Source organism: Manacus candei, unplaced genomic scaffold (genome assembly GCF_025592945.1).
Source record: "Manacus candei isolate 608988 ecotype Guabito, Panama unplaced genomic scaffold, ASM2559294v1 h1tg000028l, whole genome shotgun sequence".
In the NCBI taxonomy this organism is placed as follows: Eukaryota; Metazoa; Chordata; class Aves; order Passeriformes; family Pipridae; genus Manacus; species Manacus candei.
The window spans coordinates 31547631-31563436 of NW_026138076.1; the positions used below are offsets into that span (position 1 = coordinate 31547631).

The 15806-nt window shown below is 41.4% G+C and overlaps 1 protein-coding gene and 1 long non-coding RNA gene across 4 annotated transcripts in view; one reads left to right on the plus strand and one right to left on the minus strand.

Moving 5' to 3' along the window:
• PAPSS1 (3'-phosphoadenosine 5'-phosphosulfate synthase 1) overlaps positions 1 to 15806 on the plus strand; it is a 57498-nt gene that overhangs the window by 8387 nt on the left and 33305 nt on the right. For 2 of the 3 annotated variants that reach the window (XM_051789652.1, XM_051789653.1), the window contains exon 4: positions 15543 to 15657. In XM_051789652.1, coding sequence (XP_051645612.1) covers positions 15543 to 15657 — 115 coding nt within the window. Of the gene's footprint in view, positions 1 to 6545; positions 6856 to 15542; positions 15658 to 15806 lie in introns of those variants that run through there. The other variant, XM_051789651.1, reaches the window with a different exon arrangement.
• LOC127472077 (uncharacterized) lies at positions 327 to 5054 on the minus strand. The gene is made up of 3 exons (XR_007904859.1): positions 4404 to 5054; positions 2752 to 2879; positions 327 to 2639 (listed from the first exon to the last, which is right to left on the minus strand). It is a non-coding gene; the product is annotated as an uncharacterized LOC127472077 (long non-coding RNA).

Below are 15806 nucleotides of genomic sequence, written 5' to 3' on the forward strand. Positions count from 1 at the left end.
CCACAGGAAAGAACAGTTAAACTTCCAGCACTTTTTGCTGCTTTTCTTCTATTTCAATTTTGCTGGTATGTTTGTCAGCATAGCAAAGAACATTGTTCTCAGACATCAAAGGGAATAAAAGAAAATAAATTATTACTCAAGCATTTAGAGACTGATCCTGTTAGCTACTGGGCCGAAAGCCTCTTAAAAAGGGCTAAAACCTTCAGCTCCTTTTGATTTGATTAAGTGCACTAATCATCTGTTCAACTGGAGTCAGTGAGAGATCATGGTACAAGCACTTCACAGGCTGTTCTCTGTGTCACTCTGACCGTGGTAAAGGGGACAAGCACCTGTCTGAGGCCCTGAGCTGAGAAACTGCTCCTTGGGAACCAGGTTAGCTGTCAGTTAACAACCAACTGTTGCTGCTGCCACCTTTAACCAGAAGGGGGGGCACGGGAAGTGACCAGCTCTAGGGGTGAGGTCTCACCAAGAAAGCATGCAACATCTCTGCTTGTAACGCTGGTTGGCTATGCGCCCCACTGAAGCAGTTATTCTGGGAAAATATGACTTCTAAATTCCTTGGAGATGTCTAGAAGAAAGTATTTCAGTTAAAGCTGCTTCAGAGTGGCACATCTGGTAAATAATTCAGTACTTTTAGCCCTTAGGAAAATGTCTGTAGTTTGATTAAATATTTTAGATTAGAGAAGTGTTTTTCCTGTTCTTGAGTTGCTGGATTTAAGCACCTTTTGAACTGAACCAGAAATGTGGTGAGTCTCTGTTAATTTTGGCCCTTAGGTGTTCTCCACCAAAATATATTTTATAATTCTGTACTAGTAAATGCCACTATGGTAGAATAACTTTATTTAATGTATCCACATAGTAATATTTAGGGTATATAAAAAAGTCTTTGGCTTTAAAGACTTTTCCTCAAATCAAGTAGCTACAGTAAAAAGAATGATAATTCATATGTTATAGGATGAGAAATTGAAACAGAGAATGACAAGCCAAAAATCTTTAGTCATGTAATAATCTTGCAGACCTATTAAAAGCACTCACTTTTCAAGGATGGTTGGTGTCTACATGGCTTTAGTAGTTCTGGGTAGTCCTCCAAAACTTATGTCAACAGGTCTGATACTGAACAACAAATACTGGAGGTACAAAGTATAAATTACTTTTTTCCTCCCAGGATTCATTTCATGATCCTTGTCCTGTTTTCTAATGAGCAGACCACATGTTTCTGGAAACCTTTAATTTACTTTTTCAGCAGTTATTCTTATGAAGCTGTCTTTCAAAGCTTAGTGATTCTGTGGCAACTCACTAATTTATCTTTTAGTATCCATGTGTACAACACTTTTAACACTTTTCATACAGAATGTATTTCCCATCTTTTAAAGTTGTGGGCAATCCTATTTAAAAATTATCTCGGAACTTGCTAATTCCATTTAGAAAAAAATAGAACTTTAAATTATGTGGATTTGCCAAAACTGCTAACTAAACCAACTGCTACCTAAAGCCAACTAAAGTAGCTTTTCTAAAGATTTCTTCAGAAGAAATAATTCCTGGAGTAAACATCAGTTAGATTCTCAAAATGTGCCATGGTTGCATTGGCAATCAGATAGTGGGACTGCTACATTTGTTTCCAACAGGTGGGTATGTGTGTGATACAGCTCTCTATTTAGTGTTCAAGATGAGATAGATACTTTTTCTCCTAAACATGTTATTCTTAGGAGGTGGATTTGCATGCTGAGAGCAATAAATTATGGAAAAGCACCCTAATGGCTCGCTTTCCAATTGTATTACAGATAATTCTGAGAAAGGGCCTTCCTCATTAAATAATTTTTTTTTTTTTTTAAATCTAATAACAAAAACAATCATTAAGATAAATTATGTATGTAGTGAGTTGCACACAAAGTGGTAGAATACTTGTTGCTGGTGAGAAAGCAATTCCATAGTACAGAGACATTAGAAATTACTTGGCAAAGCTTTACGTACAATGTATTTATTTAGTTGCAAAGGAACTTCCTTTTCAACAGTTGTGCTTTGGCAAAAACAGCCCTAGGGACATTATGTCCTAGGATTGTTGACAAGAGTGAAAGTCCTCAGTATGTTCTCATCCCTAAGACAACAAACCGTTAGTTCACATTCACTTTCATTCTCAGCTTGTCTCTCCTACTAGGATCATAGCTAAGAAGTGTTCATCCTTCTTTGGCTTTAATATAAGAACTGTTGCATAGAACTTCGTTTTCTTTTGCTCATCTGACAGGAGGTGTAACTGCTGATCCTTCTAGTTCTCTTTTCTAAGCATCTTCAGATCTTCCTGCCTGATAACCTTCTTCTGCTCCATTTCTACTTCAGAGATCCCACCAGGTTTAGTTTATTTACAGGTTTGCCACGAGATTTTTTTCCCCCACATTTAATGTCACACGCTGAGATGTGGAAAAAGAAAGGGGAAAAAAAAGTATTTTTCTTCAAATGTTGAACAGAGGCTTTAATAGGAATAGAAAGGGGAAAACACCTTCACAGTTGTACTGTCTTTAGTTCTGCTTCACTAGTGAAGATCCTTCTGTCTAGAGTTTATAAGTTTTACTCCTGATGTTTAAATAAGCAGTACACGTTTTCTTTCTTCTATCTGCCAAAGACAGGGTGAAACTATATAGTACCTAAATTTAAAATAGACAGTTATGTGGAAAATAGACATTTATCAAACAGATAAATATTTCTGAAGTTTTGAACACTGGAATTAGGACCAGATTTTTTAAAGGTGTTAATTACCTAAACACACAAAGAAGCATACACCAAAGTATTCAGGTTTCTAGGTGTATGTCTAGTTCCCAATCAAATTCATTAGCACTCCTGAAAATGTCAGCAGTCACATAGGACTACCTACAATCACTGAGGACCTGTGGAGAACATGGATAGTCAGTTATCTTCAGAAATTTAGTACTTAGCACTCTTGTGAAGTTCATTCTTTATGTTAATGACAAAGAACAAAACAAATAAACCCCAAGTCAGCAAACCAGCCAACTGAAAGCCTGAATGATTTCTTATTCAATGAATGACCTCTAGTGGTCATTCATCACAGCTTTTACACCAGTTGAAATGCCAGCTTGATAGAGCTGCAAAAGATGGAGCGTAAAGATCAGATTTTTTCAAAACTGTGTTCTATACAATTTCGGTCTACCTCTGCTAAAATCATATTTTATTTCACCTTACAATGTGTGCACCCTGGGAACTCTGCAGAAGTTTTAAGCCTGAGTTCTAGCATCTGCACTGCCCCTAGCTCTTTCTCTTTCCTAGCCAGTACCTTCCTCAGTCTACCTCTTTGAACTTTGTCAGAGACACCCTTCCCTCGTCCAACAAAGCCTTGAGTATATCCTGTTACTTTGATGACATCTGTTCAGCTTCTCATAACATCATTGTATTACCTGAAACTGGCCACCAACCATCATCTCTCACTTCTGGCCAAAACAGATCACTTCATTCTGAACACTGATGGCACATGGAGTGAGTTTATTTGTCTAAAGAGCAAACTCAGCAGATGTAATACTTGCAACATAATTGGGAAGAGAGCTCTAATCCTCAGTATTGTGGGACATGAAAGGAAGTCCGAGTTAAACATTCAGCAGTATGTCAGAAAACAAGTGGTACTCTCATCACTCAGGGTTTTTACCAGCATTTCTGCTGATCTTTCTTTGTGGCTTCTTTAAACAGCTGTGCCACACTGTTCTGCTGGACATACATATCAGTCCAATTATTAACGGATTTATAAAAAGCTTTTGCTAAAGACAGAAAAGGTTCCCAGAAATATCTCCTCTATTCCCATCTTTGACCTATGGGACTTACACAGGACTTCCTACATTTTATTTTGAATGTAGATGAGCATATGTCTGCAACCCAAGCTGCATTACAGGGGAAGTATCCACATGATAATTTTGTTAATCTCAGGTAGCTTTTGACGGTCATCTTTTCCACTACACAAACCTGGTGACAGAGGAAAAATAGCACCTCCAACAGGAGACCAGTGAATAAGGAGTTTATGGTTAAAAGCCATTAGAGATTGCTTCATGGCCCTATTTCTAGTGTTGAGAGATATTTGAAAAGAACTTAAACAAAATGTTTTATCTGTTTAAAAGACATTCTAAAGTTCTTGCTTACTAGAATGGTGTCAAAAGAAGAATGATTTATGTGAGAAATAAAGTTTGGAAACTCTGCTGACAGAACAATGATGAGCCTTTTCTATGTAGGCAGCATAATCTACATTGAAAATGCTATCTTTAAAAAAAAAAAAAGGGAGCAAAACTGCAGACAGCCTGCACGACTACCTGAGTTACTCTGATCTGGATATTTTGCAAGAAAAAAAAAAAAGAATAGATGCATCTTTACATGAGAATGACATGTCAACAGAGTTTGATCACTATGCTTACCAGAGGAACAATTCCAATATTAAATGAATTTCTCCCCTAATTTCTCATTCATTTTATTGTAAGTGACAACTGCAGGTGGATTCTAGAGAATGCTTCATTAATACTGTTTTTCTTCCTAGAAATAAGAGAACATGCATCTTAAAGGTAATATTTATAGATAAGGCATTTCTAGGTTTGTATATCAGTCATATACAAGTAAGTGGTCAGTGTTTAACCATCAAGTATTAAATGAAATTATTAGAGAATACTTCATCTCTAGTCTGTAGTCAATTCTAATTCAGACATTCCTTTTATGTTATAATTAATGTCTGGAAGCTATTCAAAATAATCTTATAGAATCATAGAATCATTGACATTGGAAAAGACCTGTAAGTTCATTGAGTCCAAATGTTAACCCAACACTGCCATGCCATTTAGCACCACTAAACCATGTCACCAAGTGCCACATCTACACATTTTTTGAACACTTTCAGGGATGGTGATTCCACCACTTCTCTGAGCAGCTTGTTACAATGTCTGAGCAGCCTTTCAGTGAAGAATTTTTTTCTAATATCCAATGTTTTTGAATATTTTGAATCCTAAAGCTTGATTTATCTCTCTTATTTCAATTGACATCTTGGGACAGGATGTCTGGTGAAGCACTGTAGTGGTGGTTCCTTCCATGCTGTGATGTACCTTATCTAAATGTGTGGTTTTACTATAATATTCTACTATAATATATATGCATATATATGTATACAATATTTTAGAATGTTAATGTAATCATAAAAGGTGATCTGTTTTAGGAATTGCTGTTCAGAAACAGTTTTTTATGACCTCTAAGATTATGTCACTGTCTGACCAATAGCAGGAGTAAACATTGATCCACAAAGAGGGCCTTTTTATTTTCCGGTAAAACCATCAGAGAACAAACATGCTACAGGATAGATTGTGGATAGACTAATGTTTTTACAGTACATGTAATTCCTGTAATTACAGCACCATTCCACCTTTAGCACTTAAGTGCTAAAGCATTTCCTTGCTTGAATTAACATAAATGGGCTAATATTTATACAACAAATGCCACTCCTCTTAGCATGGCATCGTCTACACCTTAAGATTAGCACCTGACTGCTAGAGCAGTTCAGTTCTGGAAATAAGAACTCAAGAACTTCTGGTTCTAAATTCACAATAAGAGACATTTCCTAGAGCACAGCATGGGATTATCTTTGTTTGCCGGGGAGATCTTTGTAAGGTGGGAGATTCAATCGAAACAGTCCTTGCCTTTCCAGTCACTCATGACAGCACCACCACTGATGCCAACTCTACTGCTTCTCAGTTTCATCACCTCCAAGCTAAGGTTTTTCAGCAAAGCCCCATCTTACTTCAAAGGCAGGGAAAAGAGTGCTCTGCTCTGGCTGTGTCTTTAGCTTGCCCTGCCACAGAATAACACAACAGCCACTCCACACCTTCCCCTGGCCCACAGCTTTTCCTGAGGGGCGGAACAGCCTCTCCTCTGCGCGATACCGGAGAAGGTTGGGAGCACCACACACAAGAGAGAACACCTCCGCTGTGCCACCCAAGCTTAATATCGTAGTAGAGAGCGGCTGGGAAGCACAGGATCATTTAGACTGGAAAAGACCTCTGAGATCGCTGAGACCCAACACCACCTTGTCAACTAGACCATGGTACCAAGTGCCACGCCCAGCCTTTCCTTAAACACCTACAGGGACGGTGACTCCAGCACCTCCCTGGGCAGCCCATTCCAACGTCTAATCACCCATTCTGTGAAGAAATTCCTCCTAATATCCAACCTAAACCTCCCTTGATGCATCGCAAGACTATGTCCTCTCCTCATAGCTCAAGACTATGTCCTCTCGAATGAGGCGAGCTGCGTTGGTGGGCGCAGGGCCGGGTCGCGGGCAGTGGCAGGGACACGGGCAGGACATGGCCAAGGGCAGTGACGTGGAGAAGGAGAGGGACAGGGACACGGACCGGGACACGGACATGGACACGGACAGGGACACGGACATGGACATGGACAGGGACACGGACAGGGACAACACCATCTGCAGCGGCACCGGCGCCGGAAGTGGCGCCTCCCGCGGCCCCGCCCCCTCGGGTGCGTCACGGCGCGGCGCACGCGCGTGTGGCGCTCCTGCCGCCGTCCCTCCCTCCTCTCCTCCCCTCCCCTCCCTCTCTCTTTCCCTCCCTCCCTCCTTCGCTCCTTCCCTCCCTCCCTCCCTGCCGCCGAGCCGCGGCTCCTCCCTGCACCACCTTTGGCCGAGCCGCGGGTGTGCGCAGACGGCACAGCTCCTCGGCGGCAGCGCCTTCATCCTCGCCGAGCATCAGTCGGGAAGGCGCGTTTTCCTCCCTTCCTCCTCTTCCTCCTCCTCTCGCTGCCCCCGCGGTCATGGAGCTGCCCGAGAGCCAGTGCAAGAAAGTCAAACTGAGCAACAGGGTGCCGAGCTGGGTGAGCGGGAGTGCGGCGGGTCTGCGGGCAGGTGGGCGTGCGGCGGGTCTGCGGGCAGGTGGGCGTGCGGGGGGAGAGCGGAGGGAAGGAAAGAAGGAAGGAAGGAAGGAAGCAGCGGCCGAGCTCCATGGTGATGTGGCAGTGGGCGGCAGCGGCAGCCGGGACGGGGGGCTCCCTGCTCCGGGCGGGGAGGGATGCGGGGCGGAGGGCGCGGCGGTCCGAGCCCCGTAGCGCAGCGGCAGCCCGGCCGTGGAGCCCGGCGGGCGCGCCTGGGGGCTCCTCTGGGGAAGGGCAGGAAGCCCCTCCGGAGGGGACCGGGCGTCTGGAGGCTCTTCCGCCGCGAGCCCTCGGCTTCCAGCGTCTTGGAAGAAGGAAGGCTTAAGAATGCGATGTACAATGTGGCCATTCATAAACCTGGGTTGGCCAAAGACTGAGGTTCTTTGTATGGCGGGTGTGATGTGGAAAACTGTCGAGACAGGGCTTAAAAAAAACCTAACCAAAGCCTTCATTCTTGTTCATAAAGGTGGGGGAAGATCGGTTTACAGCAAAGACCAAAATGCAGCTATTTAGAAGATACATTGCAGGCCTTTGAGAACATTTGATAGTTTCGATGATGCAAGACAAGTGGGGAAAAAAAAAGTACGATTTATTTATTTCAACCAATGCTGAGCTGAAACAGGCGAGACATAAGATCCAGAAAACATTTGATATGAACATAAGAGTGTAAATCAGTCTTTGAAGTCTTGCTGTGAGTAGTACAGGCCATGCTTTTCCTATTAAAAGGAACTCTTGCCTGAAAAACGGGGAAGTTGGTATGGTACTAAAAACTGTTTGGTAGATGTTGTGCCTGTCCAAGACTCCTCAGCTATGTACAAGTTCACACTTGTTTACATAAGAGAGTAATTGGTAAGTTACATTCTTTCAATTTGCACGAGGAAAAAGCAAAATCAGATGTGTAGAAGATAATGAAATAGACGATGTCTGGATGGGGGTAACGAAGTGTATTTAAAAAGTTACTCTGTATTATTTCATTTGTTATAAGCAAAGCCAAGATGGATTTGTCCAAACCAGGGAAATACATTAACAGACATTAAGTACTTGCTGAGTTCAGCTGAGGCTAGCAACCCCCTCTATGTTACGTGGCAAGCAGAGGAAGTCTTCCGCTTCTCCTTTTTTTCTTCAGAAGACCTCAACTGAAATGCTCTTTATAAACCAAGAAGCTTCACCAGGAACAAAAATGCTGCTGATTCACACGCTCCACAGACAAATGTTCTGGCACTTCTGACTCTGTGTCTGTTCAGCTGAGAGCAAAGTCAAAGCAACCTACTATACCCTAATGGAATCGGCAGCCCCTAGGAGAGTAGGCAGAGCCTTGTCTTCCAAAATCTCTCTGTGCCTCCAGTGCCATTCAAAATACAGCTCTCTCTGTGGAAGTGCTGTTGCCAAGCCCCCTTCTGAGCACAGCAAACTCCCCAGTTACAGAGCAGCACATAGCGTAGCTGCAAACACTGCCACTACACTAGCTTGATAGGAAGACATTTGAAACACTTTCTTTAGAGTGGCTTGAATTCCTAACACAACAGGTGTTGCATCATTTTCCAGGTAACTCCTAAAGAGAACTTGCTCCAATTCTTGTTCCTGAGAGCATATTCAGTGGAGTAATTTCTGGCTTTGTTTCTTGTTCATCTCCTCTGATGCCAGCCAGTGAATCCACTGGTGAACAGGCTGTCTCTGCCTTTGGTCCTGCTGTTAGTGCAGCAGGTGGCACATGAAAATACACTCCTCATAGTATGGTCAGCACTGAGTTGCTTGTATACACAGTACTGTAGAAGATTCTGGCTGATTTCTGCTGCTATGATTTTTGAAACTGTCCCAGCTTTAGAGCATCTGGCAAGGGTGATATAGTCTGTATGTAAGTGGCAGGAGAGTGTGCATTTGGCAGATTGAGTGGTGCTACATGCAAAGGTGTTTAGATGTCCTCTTGTATCGGTACCACTGTGGCAAACTGCTTTCCAGTGGGCATTGTGAGAATCAAAGTAAGAATTTTTGTTGTTAGTGGGAGAAAATGTAGTGCTGTAGGCTATGTTAGAAAATGATTTGGGGAATTGTTAGGTTTTTAAAAGACTAAAGGATCTTATTGCTCAGATATAATTTCTGGGCTTGCCCTTCTTTTCTCAAGCACAGTTGTCCAAGTCAAAGCACAAATTTTCAAACCAGAATTTGAGGCAGTAACTACTGGAAGGTATTTCTGGCAGATCTTTTGGTGAGCAGGTACTGAAACCTCATGTAAATATGCAGTTTTAGCGTCAGTGGTAGTTGAATTTTTGTGTTGGAACTATATCTGTTCTCCTTGCTTGTGTTTGTATGTAGACAAAGAAAATGGACAATATTCCATCTGCTTGAGTTGCTGTTTGGCCGTTGAGCCAGTTTGGAGGGAAAAAAGAAAGCTTTGGTTGAATTATCAGAGGTGAAGAATAAACGTCATAAAAATGTGTTGTTATCAGGGTATCTCTGATAACAGAGGCATATGGTGAGCAAGTTAGCAAATAGCTTAAAAAAAATAATCTATGATGATTGGGAAATGAGAAGGGCACTAAAAGTAAGATTGCAATTCAGAGACGAGGCTACTTGTGTGCTTTTTTGAGCTTATGGGAGTTCTTAGCTTGGAGAACCAACGATGTCATCCTAGAGGATTGGAATTAGTCACAGCTTCTTCAGTATATACAGTTTGTATACACAGTTCCTTCCTGATACTTCTGACCTCAAAACTGTCTCAAGTTGATGCTGTAGCTTGCGGTGTGTCTGCTTGCCATGGAAAGATTTACTTCCTTCCCCAGAGGTCTTGCTTTGTGAAAAGTTAAAATTTAATGTAAAGTGACTGTAAAAGCACAATGTTTCGTTGTTGCTATGAAGTAATGAAGAATAACTTCAGTTTATGCCAGTGTATATGCCATCTGTCTGTTAACTATGAAACAATAAATCAATAATCTCTTCTTTTGGCTGTTTTTTGATCTTGGCATTGCAACTTGGGTTTGCTTTTCTTCATCTGGATGCCTATCTGAGTTCTTACATCAAAGGTATTAGGCGCTAATAGTCTGGTTTGGCTTTGGCAAAGAAAAATTATAGATGCAACTTGGCAAAATATCAAGAAAGACAATAAAAAAATTAGGTCATCTATCTCAGCAAATCTGTACATAGAGCAATTGACAGAGTATTTCCATTTGACCCCCATCATCTTTCTTTCTTTTGTTCCTGTGGTTTTTGGATGTCTGTGTTTATTTCCCTGGACAACTACCTGCAAAGCTAAAATTTTACCTTTATGCCAGAAAAAATAAACTGCAGAGTCACCCTTCCTTGCTTTCTTATCATTGCAGCTCTCCGGTGCACATTTCAGCAATTCAGATTTCACGTGAAGCAAACTGTAATGAATCACAGTGGAGTAAAGCATTATTTGTGTTTAACATGTTGAGTAGGAGGGAAAATATTAACATGCAGGATTTTTCGAAGTAGTGCAGATGTACTAAATTTGTATCTCAGGGTGGAATACGTATTTTTGTGGGCATGTCAGAGAGGAAATATCCAATGGTTGTAAAAAAGCAGAAAACCTTTGTGATTAATGCCCTTTTTTTCAGTAGCACTTTTACAAAAATGTAGTGTGACCTTTCAGTAGTGACTATTATAGTGAATACAATAGGCTAAGAATTTTAAAATAGCTTTTTCAAAGGGTACTTGTGCATTACACTGAGTTTTTCTATTACACATTTTCTTATGTTTAATTTCTTTTAACATTGATAATACAGATCTCCAAGGTGAGAGATGCTTTGACAGTGTGTAAGAGGAAATGACTATTCTATATTTCTGATATCATTTTGGATGACCGTTTAATTTCATCAGTTGACAGTCATCAGATTTTATGTAGTAGAGTTTGAAGACTGACTAAATAATTTAAGAGCACAACCAATGCGATCCAGTGAATATTTTTCTGTGCCACATCAGTATTGGTAATAAGTGTACATGTCAGGGATAGTAATTAAAAACTTATATTGTTGAAGATCTAATGTTCAACTAGTTCAGCTTTAGTTGCTCAGTGGTAGTAGCAAATCATTTAGAAGCAAAGTGGACATGATTAGGCAACTGCTTTTCTTTTTTTCCTCAGAAACAGAGAATGGCTTGCTAAATTATTAACTTTTTAGAGCACGTCTATAAAAAGTGGTTTTCTGTTGGAAGATAAGGGGGATTTTGGTACTGCTTTGCCCAGGAGTAGCACTGAGCTGTCTTGTTTGTGTGCAGATATGCAGATACAGAAGGTGGGGTGGCTGGCAGCATCGGATGTGTTTTTGTATGCATGCAGACTGTTTGGGCACTTTAACCTTTAGTCTTAGATGCTTCTGAAGTACAGATAGATTATTGTCCCACTGCTGAGCCTGCTGGCTGCTCTGTTGCGTTTGTGTGCCTTGTCTTCTAGCAATCTGTTGGCCTTCTCCTTGCTGTGATTTGTCATCTCTGCTAAGTTGTTATTAATACCTTTTCTGTGTGTGTGTGTGTATGTGTCTTTTTCATCATTTTAAGAATCCCTCTGGCCTGCTTCCTCAGATTTTCCTGTGTTTTGTAAGCCTAGTGTAGTACCCTGATCGGTTTCAGAGCAGCTTTCTTAGTTCCGGAAAACAAAGAAAACTGATCTCATGGAATGTGGACTGGAAGAAGTCTCCTTGGATGAGACATTCAACCTCCAAAATATGAGTCTGATAATAGACTCACTGTCAGGAGTCAAAAGCAAAGCATGTGTGTTTTTATGTCTTAATGTAAGAGAGCTAACTGAGACAGTGGCATGAGATCTGTGCTTTGAGGCTGTCTGCTATTTGTCCAGTGCCTGGTACAATCCAGTACAACTGGAATTAATGAGAAAGAATGTTGCTATTACTGTATTCGTTTGAATGGCTGTGTACATTCATTGTGCACGGTATATCTTTTAATTGAAGTACTTAAATTATTTTTGTTGGTTTTAATTCCAGAATTTATGCATTTGCTCACTGAAATCTCCAATTTTATGTAGTGTGTAATTGTTTCTACTATAAGAAGAAAGACTTCGATTTTTTTTTGACTTTTGGTTTTAGTTGACCATATTGCAATGACTTTGTGCACAGAATAGTTCTGTTTCAGGAGATAAATTAATCGAGGATAGCATGATCAGCAAATATAACTTCATTTTTTGTGGTTATAACCTGTTTGCAGGTCGTGGTTTCTTATGGGTGCTGGACTATCACAACTGAATTATAGAGTTATTGTATTTAAATCTTGAACATTGGTTCCTATGTTGAGTTTCTGTTTGTATTAACTAGTGTTATAGTTGTGTATAAAATTGGGGACTTACAATCACATAAATTCCTGACTTCCAATGAAGTTAAAAACTTTTGAATAGAAGAATGATGTAGCAGCAGTCCTTGAAGCCACAAGTAGATACCATTTTTCTCTTAGCTCTATTTTGTGGTGTCTCCCTCTAAACCTATGAACAGCTCTCTATTAGTTCTTCATAGAGAAATATATTCCCTTCTTTCTTTTATATTAAATATACTGCGTGTTTTCATTTTCAACTGGCACTGATACAATGATGGAGGAGAAGATAGTGCAAATATCTTGCAATATGTCTGTAAGCACGAGAAGTCAAAGCAGCATTACATATCCACTAATCCCTCTCACACCTCAAACACACACTCACCCCCTTTTGTTTGATTGTTCATGCTCTGTCTGGCTGTCTAAGGTCTTGATCTTTTACAAACAAAGTTCATATAGTTAGGTACCTTTAAAGCCTAAGGGAATGCCAAGGCTAATCTTCCTGAGGGCTCCCTGACTTTGGATTGTGAAATGTGTTTGACAGTGGTGTCATCTTACTGAAGATATTTGTAGAGCAGGTCATTATGATTAATGATTTTAAGAAACTCTGTAACCAGCTTTGTTTTAATTAAAATTATGTTACAAAAACCCCATCTTTTAAAGTAAATTCTTTAATAAGTTCCTTAGAAATAGTACTTTCTTTAAATATTTAGAATCTATGATAAATTCTCTCTTCTAGAGACTGAAGATACCATACATAAAGGCAAAGTAGTTTGGAAGTGTCTGCTGAACTCAAACTTTGAAGAGATATGCACAGTTTGCAATGAAAATGTCTCTTGAGAGTTAAAAAGAAGCCAATGTTTGGCTGTTTTGTGACAGAAACCTTTAGCTCAGAAAAAGGGAGAATCCATTTGATCTTCTTAGTCTTAAATTCATAAAAACACAGACTCTTAGAATGGTTTGGTTGGGAAGGGACCTTGAAGATCATCTACTCCCAATCCTCCTGCTATGGGCAGGGACACCTCTTACTAGACCAGGTTGCTCAAAGCCCCCTCCAGCCTGGCTTTCAACACTTGCAGGGATGGGGCATCCACAGCCTCTCTGGGAAACCTTTTCCAGTGCCTCACCACCCTCACAGTAAAAATTTCTTCCCAATATCTAATCTTAACTACCTTCTGTCAGTTTAAAGCCATTCTCCCATGTTCCCCCTACATGCTCTTTGTAAAAAGTCACTATCCAAGTCTCTTGTAGGCCCCCTTTAGGTTCTGGAAGGCTGCTTTAAAGTCTCCCTGGAGCCTTCTCTTCTCCAGGCTGAACAACTCCAACTCTCTTAATTTGTCCTCACAGGAGAGGTGCTCCAGTCCTCTGAGCCTCTTTGTTCCCTCCTCTGGACTCACTCCAACAGGTCTGTGTGCTTCTTTTGTTGGTGGCTGCAGAGCTGGTTGCAGCATCGGAGATTGGGTCTCAGAAGAGCAGAATAGAAGAGAAGAACCACCTCCCTTGATCTGCTGCTCACAAATTTTTTGATGCAACCCAGGGTTCAGTTGCCTTTCTGGGCTGCAAGTGCACACTGCTGGATCATGTCTAGCTACTTGTCATCCCCAAGTCCTTCTGCCCAGAGCTGCTCTCAATCCATTCTCTTCCCAGACTGTATTTGTGCTTGGGATTGCCTTGACCCAGGTGCAGGACCTTGCACTTGGCCTTGTTGAACTTCATGAGGTTCACACAGGCAACCTTTCAAGCCTGTCAAGGTCCCTCTGGATGGCATCCCTTCCCTCCAGCATGTCAACTGCACCACACAGCTTGGTGTTGTTGCCAGTCTTGCTGAGGGAGCACTCAATCCTACTGTCCCTGACACGGACAAAGTTGTTAAACAGTGCCAGTCCCAATACTGACCCCTGAGGAACAGCACTTGTCACTGCTCTCCACTTGGACATCAAGCTGTTGACCACAGCTTTTAAGAGTGTGACCGTACAGCTAATTCCTTATGCACCAAGTGTTCCCTCCATCAAATATGTGTCTCTCCAGTCTAGAGACAAGGATGTCATGTGGGACAGTGTCGTGTGCTTTGCACAAGTCCAAGTAGACGGTATCAGTTACTCTTTCATTATCCACCAACACTGTAAAGCCACTGAATTTGTCAGGCATGATTTGCCCTTAGTGAAGCCATGTTGGCTGTAACAAATCACCTCCTTATTTTTTTGTGTCTTAGCACAGTTTCCAGGAGCTTCTGCTCCTTGATCTTGATGGGCAGAGAAGTGAGGTTGATGGGTTTGTAGTTCCTCTGGTCTTCCTTATTTCCCTTTTTAAAAATGAGGTTATGTTCCTCCTTTTCAAACATGACCCGACTGCTGTGACTTCTCAAATATGATGGATCGTGGCTTAGCCACTTCCTTCACTAGTTCACTCAGGAGCAACAGATGTATTTCATCAGGTCCCATGGACTTGTGCACCTTCAGGTTCCTGAGAGGGTCTCAAACCTGGTCTTCTCCTACAGCAGGCAACAGTTCTTCATTCTCCCCGTCCCTGCCTTTACCTTCTGTGACTTGGGCAGTGTGGCTGGAGCACTTGTCAGTGAAGACCAAGGCAAAAAAGTCATTGAGTGCCTCAGCCTTCTCTATGTCTCGGGTAACAAGTCTCCCTTTTCCTTCTGGAGAGGGCCCACATTTTCCCCAGTCTTCTTTTTATCACCAAGGTACCTGTATAGAAGCTTTTCTTGTTGCCTTTGATATCCCTGGCCAGATTTAATTCTGTCAGGACTTTAGCTTTCCTAACCTGATCTTTGGCTGCTCAAACATTTTCTCTCTATTTCTCCCAGGCTACCTGTCCCTGTTTCCACCCTCCCAGGAGTTCCATATTCATCCATGCAGGTCTCCCGGCTTTTTTTGCCTGACTTCCTCTTTTTGGGATGCATCACCTCTGAGCTTGGAAGAGGTGATCCTTGAATATTAACCAGTTTTCTTGGGCCCCTCTTCCATCCAGGGCTTTATCCTATGGTGCTATATCAAGCAGATCCTTGGAATTACGTGAGTAGAAGTCAAGTCTAGCAGCTCTAGCAGTTCATCTGTCTTTTTATAGTTGATTTTTCTTAAACAAGTTGTATTCGAAAGTAGTAGTTGATTGACCTGTCAATCCCAAGCTTCACAGAAGGAGCACAAGGGATGTGGTTTGCTATGGGTGACACTTCTAATTTCATGTGTCTCCTTTGACCAGTTCAGCAGCTGATGGAATTGGTATTGTTTTTAATTCCATTTTCCTGCCTCCAAGTCTTTATTTGTGACCATGACCAAGTTTCAATATGGTTTGCCAACTCACCCTTTAGAAGTTAAAGACCTAACAAACTTCTTCTTTTTTAGGGAATGCAAAGGGCAACCAATGTTACCTACCAAGCTCATCATGTCAGCAGGAATAAAAGAGGCCAAGTGGTAGGAACAAGAAGTGGTTTTCGTGGATGCACAGTCTGGTTAACAGGTACAGTCATGGATTACTGAGGATCCTTTTGTTTTAGTTACTCTTCTGAAAAGCTACTTAGCTGTAGCTCCTTTTTGCATGCAGAGTTGAATGTTTGTGAAATCTAAGACCTTGATGCAATTTTATTACTATTTTTAGGTAGACTAGCA